This window comes from Bombus impatiens, unplaced genomic scaffold (genome assembly GCF_000188095.3).
Source record: "Bombus impatiens unplaced genomic scaffold, BIMP_2.2 scf_0136, whole genome shotgun sequence".
Classification (NCBI taxonomy): domain Eukaryota; kingdom Metazoa; phylum Arthropoda; class Insecta; order Hymenoptera; family Apidae; genus Bombus; species Bombus impatiens.
The window spans coordinates 1,733,174-1,741,846 of NT_176555.1; the positions used below are offsets into that span (position 1 = coordinate 1,733,174).

An 8,673-nucleotide genomic window follows, 5' to 3' on the forward strand; every position below is an offset into this window, starting at 1 on the left:
CTACGACTGTGCTTCAAGGTCCCCGTCGCGGAGGAAGATCGAAAGAACGCGGACCGATTTTTAGTAACGAGGTAAACGTTGCAATTATGGCCGAACAACCATCTGAATACGCGTCCGAGTTCTAGCCGAGGGATGCTCTTCGAGAAAGTCCCTGTGAGTGGATCTTACGATGTAGTTTTTTCTCCTCTGTCTCTGAGACAGACACGCGTGCACGTGCGGCGTCAGGGACGTTATCCGATTGGTCGTAACGGTTGCTTTTACGAAGTTGTTTCACTTTTGCATCGAGCTTCGACTGATGTATCTGATGTTATACAAGCGGTAGGTTGAGGTTTTTATGATGGCAGGTTTTTACGACTCGCGGTTTTTTCATGTTTCACCGTGTTCTTGTAATTGGTAGTTTCTTCGTGATTCGTGGGCGGGAATGTTTATGACATGCGAGTTTACGTATTAAAATATTCGTAGCTTTGTTACGAGATTCTTTTTGAATTTACCTATATATCGAGAGTTGGCATGTTCCGCGCTATTGTTTAGTTTCTTCTCAAAAATTCGAAAAGAATGCTCAGAAAGAGTTCGAAGTAAAAGTAAAAGTTCATAATTTATCCAAAATGGATCGAGGCAAACCCCGTTTCTACATACTTCGTCTTATCATTCATCTGCCATGCACTCGCCCTTAACAACTGAAGAGTAAAAATCGAGCTAATAAAAGAACGAAGTTTGGTCACGATCACGAGATATTGTACTTAGGTAAGCGACGAACTTCGAGTTTGGTTGCTTATTTGGGAGATGGTGGCGGGTTTCTCCGGGTGGACCGGGTGCGGCCGTTTAATTCGAAGCCGAACCGGAGGCTGACCTAAAATAGAGGTACGATTTTAATTGGAATAAGTTCCGCGGAGCGTGCAAAAAAGTACAGAGAGCGTTCTTTCTGGCCGCTTCGGGCAAGTGGTCGGTCTCTCGCGCGCTCGCGTGCACGCGGTCCAGACGGACAAGCGGTCCGTGTCGGTTCTTGCGCCGGCGATTAAACCGAATCGCGGACCTGTCGCTTGCTAATTTATTAGGGCGCGTTACCGAGCAGAATACCCCGACCGGGACGGGGTGGTCGGGTGAATTAAATTCGTATTTCGCCGCGCAGGCGGCAGCAGGCGAAATTAGATTCGACGGAGATAAATCCGTGGTGGACGAACGGAGAGTAGTCGGGACGCGTTCACGCCGTAGTCAGTGCCGAGTAAATTGAGACATTCGCAATGGCGGCGTCGAAAGAAGATCGTATCGATGATTAATGTCCGTCGTGGTACCAACGCAACGGTTCGGTAAAAAGCGCGCAATTACACCGCATAACGCTTAATGACTCGATAAGTGGTACCGCGAAACGATACGTATTGTGATGCGGGATTATACATGCAGGCCCTCGTCCGGTCTCCGGCCGGTAATAACTGCAATTTCATCCGGTCTTAATCTTGCTTGGATCGTTTCAAACGGGGGAGGGAGGCATCGAAAAATCGTACCTCACTCGAGGCGCTAGCCATGGCGCGGCCTAGACGCGAGCAGCACTTCGAAACAAAAAGAGTCATCGCGCGGAGGGACCCGAAGAGAACGAAGGAAGAAAGATAGATTGGGCTCTCACCGAAGAGAAGACTTTCCTCGAGTCGGATTAATACCGCGTCGGTGAAAAGCAAACCAAACGAGAGAGAAAGAGGAACGGAGAAAAGGGAAGGGAAGAAACGGTGATCGTTCTTCTCCGGCAGGCCGGACAATAGCAGCGCCGCGAAGTGTAGCGGACAAACAAATAGCCAATTAAAATTCCGGTTGCACGGCGAACATACTTGTATCAGCTGCAGTACTACCAAGCATTGTGCACCAGAGGCATGCGCGAGCCAGTGTCTGGATCGGTTGACTGGACCCGAGTACCAGAAGATCGGTTGCTTACGACCAACCTTCAAGGACTATCTCGAGAAGGCGAATCGTTTGCACCGTTCGCTCAGCTGAATCTTGCTCCGCGCTCCGAAGAGACATCGTTATCGACCGATCGCGCTTTTATCGCGGCCGATTCCAGCTCTCCCGCTGTCACGTTTCGTGGAGATGGTTAATTAAAAAAGCGTTCGCTAGTTCCACGCCAATTAATCATAAGCGCCCGCGGCGATGCGCGGTTATTGTTGCTTACGATTCTTTCCTTTGCTTTCGTCTTCTTTTATTTTTCCGTGTCTTTCTTTAAAGACGAACGCTATAAACGCGGATCGTGATTCTACACGTAGTTGGATCGTCGAGACAGACTGGAAATTAGCCATAGACGGTCGGTCGTTTCGTTAATTGGAACAGATAGATCCGCGATAGTAAATCAAGCGGCACAACGAACGTGATAACCGATAAAATACTGACTCTTACGCTATCTTTGTTACTTGACCCAGCGCGATAAAATCGTGCGGATGATTAATTAAAGCGGGGAATTAATTATCTAGGTGCGGGTCGTTCCGCTCCCACTTGCCGCGCTTAACCATAAACATCCAACGTTAAATTACATCCCCGCTTCAGTATTTCTGGTCGATCGTTTAATCGATAGACATCGATTTTAACTAGTATCACGAGCGATCCCGTGTATCGTTGGCCTCGAAAGAAACACACAGTACGCATTATCCAATTACAATAATTCGTGATAACGGATTGTTGGAAAATCCATGGCTGATCGTGGAAAGATAAAACTGTTACAGCACATTCTTATGTAAGAAACTCACTCGAAGTTATCAGATATCGGTATTGTCACACGGTGGACGATGGCGTTTAAAAAATAAAGAAAACATTTACAGAAATCGAGCTGCTCCGATATTCGTCGAATCGTCGGCAAGAATGAACGATTACTAAATTACAACGCGCCCTTAGATACGATCGCGGGCCCATAATTGCAGGACTATTCATACATTATTGGCTCGTATATTATTTGACGCGATTCAATAACTCTGAACCGGGACGTTCGATGTTATCTCTCCGTCGTTAAGCCGCATTCGCAATATCGATCGTCCCTGATGAATGGCCGCATTTAAGCCCGTCATTTTTCCCGGTGATTATTAACGTTAAAATTGAATGTGTCCGGAGTGTAGCTGCTACGGCAGCAGAAGCAACAGCAGCCGCGTAGCCTGGCGCTCCCTCGCGAGGACCACGTTCGAAAAAAAGCCACCAGCTCCTTCCCGTTCTTTTTCTTCGATTTCTTCTTCCTCCTCCTCTTTCTTTCTCCACCGAGAGGAAGATCCATCTTCGAATGTGTGTTAAGGTCCCGCGACGCTCCAACTACTGGGAACGCCTCGGCTGCCGCTGCTCCGAGCAAACAGGGGGCGTAATTTATCGAAGGGGTCCAAGGTAAATGAGAAAGCCTCGCGCCAAGAGTTCGGTCACTCTTTGTTCACCGGCGAATCGAGTCCACGCGAATTGCTCGCATGTGTAAACTGTACGCTTACGCGAGAAGTGTCTGATGAACTTCAGGTGTCGTCCGTTCCAAACTGGAAGCGCGAGAATGTTGGATTAAGGAGGAGATTCTTGGTAGTGGACGGTTGATTTATCGATTCATATTGTGTATCGTATCGATGTTTATCGTATTGATAATAAAATGTACAAACCGAGTTGATCAACGTGTCATAATTCATAATCATAACGTGTCATATTCGAGCTATTTAATTACTGCTGGATAAAATGAATTTCCGCTAATTGAATCTATTTATTTGGACATAAATACCGATTATATGAACGGAAAATCATTCATTGGAGAATCAATGTACTCCGGATATATAAACTTCAGCTACATGAACTGCTTGTCTCTTGACAAAATCATATAAATTCTAAGCCCTACTGTATACATAGCAATATGTTCTAATATTTAGAAACAAGTAGATTTCTTTATTAGCTTAACTTTGACCATAATTTTACAGTACTTACTATTCCCTCAAAGTCGTAATTTTCATTAAGCACAAACATACGTTAAACCAGTCAACATTCCAAATGGAATGTACGTTGGTTAAAGATCGATAATAAAAAGCCGACGGCACAGCTTTTACAACCTGCCAATATACACCTATTCGAAACGTATCGCTGTTCGGTGCCGGTAAATAAAGACGCAGGGGGACCGTGGTTCCGCGATTGATGCACGAAAATAAGGTATTTTACATCGATGCGCGTGGGTATCGGGCAGAAATATATGAACAATCCGGCGCGATGTACCTGCGCTCCTGGGGCGACTACCTGCGGCTAATTTACAGCGAGGAGCGCGGATAACTTCCGTCGTTATTCTCTGTAGTTTCCCGCGAAGAGTTCTTTCTCCACGAAGAGTTTCTCGTAACGGGGAGCACGATTAGTCTGAAATACCTGAGAGCGGGAGGCTCTGCTCGAACGTCGTTATTGCGTAGGTTGATCCGGATCTGCATAAGAACCAGACGACGACCTTTCTCTACCTGCCGTTTTACCCTTCTGACCACGAGAACGTTAAGGAACAGCGACCACCTCGGCGATCTTGCGAATAACGATAACGTGGATGGAGTAGCTGGCAACTGGACTCGTGGAACGATTCTACTTGCACCCAATTAGCTGGCTAACCGGTAAATGCAAAGCTTATATTCGACCATCGAATCGCGCCAATGAAACAGGCGAATTAAACGCTTACGATTTCAGGTCTCGCAAAATGGATGACGCGGAAGTTGCCAAGAGCGAAGCTGAAACGGAGAGGGAAGAATGCGAAGATGTAAGATGTCTGAATATGTTCCTTATAGAGTCTTTGATACAATGTGGTTGTTAATTCGATCGTTTAGAAGCTGCACCGATCGACTCTATAAATAGAAATATAATAGAAAATTGCAATTACAAGGATTATTTGTTAAAATTCACCTTGCTATCTACAATTATTTACACCGTCTCTTATTACGCTATTTACGTTGTTCGGGTTATTCAACTATAGATCTGGTTTCAGGAAGAGCTGCCGATCACGACCACCACGAAGAACGCGTTGATAACGACCCAGCTTGGTCCCTGTGACGTTTATCCGCATCGCGTCAAAGTGTCCATCATCGGCGTAGGAAAGATTGGAATTGCCTGCGCTATCGCGATCTTGATGAGAGTTAGTATCAGTGCGGAGCGAGCCGCGCGGACCGCGACGCTCGGTCAACCGTCTGATTCCCCGTGATTTTTAGAGAATGGCCAGCGAGGTCTGCCTGATCGATCACGACTCGAACAAGGCTTCCGCCGAGGCCGAGGATATTCAGCACGTTGGAGCTTTCTTGGGGTGTCCTCTAGTAACTGGCACATCAGGTACTTGACAGTCTCATATACGTATTACATATTGTATGTATCTTAATCTGATGGATTTTGATGAATACTTTCATGGAAATTGAAATTGAATAACGAGGTACTCGTTCCTTGCTATTCCTTTTGCAATTGTTTTGTACAGTGTACTTCCTTTGGTCATCGGTAAAAAAAAGTTGTAGGACTTATCGATCGATTTGGTTATTTTATCGTTTAAAAAAATGAAATACTGACACATAAAAAATATACGATTTATAGTTTAACACTAAATCAGAGACTCGAAGACGACGAAGACATCCAACATTTACACGCTTAAAACAGGAACAACTAACGAAACGAATACCTAACGTTTCACGTACATACTCCGATCGTCGCTTGTCTGCTCGCTGCGGAAGAACCAGGAGTCGAAAGCTAATCCCTCGGCATGGTAATTTCTTCCGCGTGTCAGTGGACGTGACGACGAACTGACGATGCTTGGGGCGAGCATCGATCGCGATCGTTCGGCCCGATTCAGGACTGCCGCTTTTAAAAGACGCTGCCGTCGCATCGACTTGTTCGTCAAGAGACCTTCTGTCAACGTGCAATGGGTCAGAAAGAACGGTCACCGTCCCGAAAGGGGGGAATGAATTTTCGGGACGGCGAACAGAGTTCCGAGATCCGGAACCTTCTCTCTTCTCCTGGTCCTGTCTTTTAATCTCGTTGCTCATCTACATCGCCGCGTGCTTACACGCAGGACGCTACAGCAAGCGTTTCCCCGAGCTTTTCACCAGCCAGCTCGTAAATTCCGTGCCACTCTTATTTATCTCGACCGTGATCGACTCCACGATACATATTTTTTTTTTCTCTTTTTTCGGTCCCCTTTCTCCGTTCTTCGCGCAGAGCGTCCTTCTGTCATCCGTGCGCGGCCTCCGGCAGTAAACGTGGCTCGCTCGTGAAAAAAAAATATACCACCTTGCTCCGGAATTCGGGAACAAAAGCTTGGCTCTCTCGCGGTCGTCCACGATGGAAACACCGTCTCGAGCTGGCAATTTACCGGTCTGACGACGCGACTTCGTGAGCCACGATTTGCAGCTACATGTGTTTCCAGCCGATTTCATTTTGTATTATTTCGCGGTCGTAAATCTTCGGCTTTGAATTTTAAACGGGATGTTTCGATCGAGTGGATCTGGTGTCTCTCAGTTGTCGTTTTTGCACAGTTTACTAGCGAGTATACGCTGTAATCGTTGGTAAATTCGAATGCTCACGACGCTGTGATGCGATGTTCTTGAAATATTCTACTCGCAAATTTTTACTTCCCATCCGCACACATAGTTTCCTTTTAATCTCGCCCGCATCCGAGAGTAGCGATTACCGGTACTACAAGTAGAACAGACTCGGCTTTTTACCGACTAATTTATCTCAAGTGTCATCTCTACGTAGCAACGAGTGTATCTCGGTTGCGCTACAAGGTCGCATCATGCATCGTGAAGGTGTTAGCTAAAATCGGTGCTTCTTATTTGTCTTGACCACGTTATGTACTGTACGCGGTTATCGGCGCATCTCTATAGACAAAAGAGAGAATCCTCTCGGATACGGGAGAAAAGGTGCGTTCGATCCCTTCCAGCGTTTTGTATTCCAACAGCTTCCGATGGCTTTATTACCGAACGAGATATTTCCAGCGAGAAATTTCCAGAAAGGGATGCCCGACTTCTAACGATTCTTTCTTTGGTATTCTTATCTCGGCTAGGGTAGAACGTGTTTCGCATAAGCATTCGACGAATGCGCGTTAGCCGAATTTAAGACAGTTCTTCTTCGTGGTACAACCACTGTTTTCGACAGAATTCCACGATACTTGATCGGGGGAAAGTATGCGAGTGAGAATCTCGCCGGGTAACGAGTGAGGAATTATTTCGAAAATGCACGTGGAAATTTGTCTGCATATGGCAAGAAGTGCGTTATTACTTGAATAATTATCAGGAATTTTTACTGACAGATTTCAGTATGGTGAAGGAATCCGCAGTGGTGATAATTTGCACTCGCGAAACCGCACCTGGTGAAAGCCCAAACGTAAGACACAATTTCAAGGTCTTCAAGAAAATCATACCTGCTGTAGCAAGATTCGCATGTAAGTCCGTCATCCTGGTCGTTACTCAGCCGACCGATGTGATGTCCTACATCGCCTGGAAACTATCAGGATTTCCTTCTAATCGCGTCCTTGGCCTCGGTACACTGATAGACTGCGCGAGGTTTCAAGACTTCGTCAGCAGAAGATTAAACGTGGCGCGAAGTTCAGTTACTTGTATGGTGGTCGGGGCGCAAGGAGACATGGCTGGTATTTTATACTCAATAATGAACTATTATCGTATATTGGACCGTGTATCTTTTGTAGTTCCTATATGGTCGAGCATCCAAGTGGGTGGAATGAAGCTTCGGGATATAAATCCTAGAATAGGGGAACAAGACGACCCTGAGAAGTGGTACGAAATCTCGGAGAACGTAAAGAACGTGTGAGTGATCGTTACGGGCGAGATCGTTAAGGGGAACGAGATCGTTTAAACTCATTTTGCGCGGGCACGTTTCAGTGGCACACAACTGGAGGAGAAGAAAGGATCGTGCTGTTGGGGCGTTGCTGTTTCTACGGCGGAAATCGTCGATGCAATTGTTAGGAACACCAAAGTCGTGCTCCCGGCGTCAACGCACATTCTCGTGAGTCGAAATCCTCGCTTGCTACAAACTCCAAATTTTACGATGGCTATGAAAAGTATTATATTTACGCATATCATTACTTCTCAACGAAACTTTTCTCTTGGCAAACTTTCGCAGTACATGTTCGTCGATGTATTACCAACTACCGAGTTACATGCTTTTTAAAGAAGGAAAATACTGTCCACAGAGTTGCGCTCACGGTACGGACAAGGACGTGTACATGTCCGTGCCCTGTGTGATCGGTCGAGAGGGTGTGTACTGTACCGTGCGACAGAAGCTAAGCGAACAAGAGAAGTCGGCGGTGCAAACGTGTGCGGACAGTATTCGAAGTATACTGCGGGAAAGCGGAATTCTCCAGGAGACAAACCACGAGACGGAGTAGCAAGGAACGAGCGAAGAGAAGAAGAGGGACGTGGTAGTGTAATCGCGAGACGGTGGACTGCGTGCTACCGGAAATTACGCAGCAAGGAGTGCGAGATCGAGACGAAGGATGTAGCGTTTTAGAAGGCGTCTTCATCAATAACAAACGCGCGCACCTGGCGACCGGTTCTCTGTACGGGTACATAATAAATGACACTACAGGAATTGACTTTCTAGAAAACTATCGTGTCCCTCGCGAAAAACCGGTCGTTGGTGTAGTTTGTGTCCTATTATGAGCTATTCGTGGCGTTTGTCGATGGATCATCCGTGCGTTGATCACGAGATGCGACGTAT

General features: G+C 46.4%; 1 protein-coding gene across 1 annotated transcript; it reads left to right on the plus strand.

Moving 5' to 3' along the window:
* The first annotated feature begins 4,652 nt into the window (after positions 1-4,652).
* LOC100744286 (L-lactate dehydrogenase-like) lies at positions 4,653-8,363 on the plus strand. Its single transcript, XM_033319162.1, has 6 exons — positions 4,653-4,717; positions 4,943-5,089; positions 5,163-5,280; positions 7,247-7,760; positions 7,836-7,959; positions 8,147-8,363. The coding sequence occupies exons 1-6, from the start codon at positions 4,658-4,660 to the stop codon at positions 8,339-8,341; spliced, it is 1,158 nt and encodes a 385-aa protein (XP_033175053.1). The 5' UTR covers positions 4,653-4,657; the 3' UTR covers positions 8,342-8,363.
* Positions 8,364-8,673: the final 310 nt, after the last annotated feature.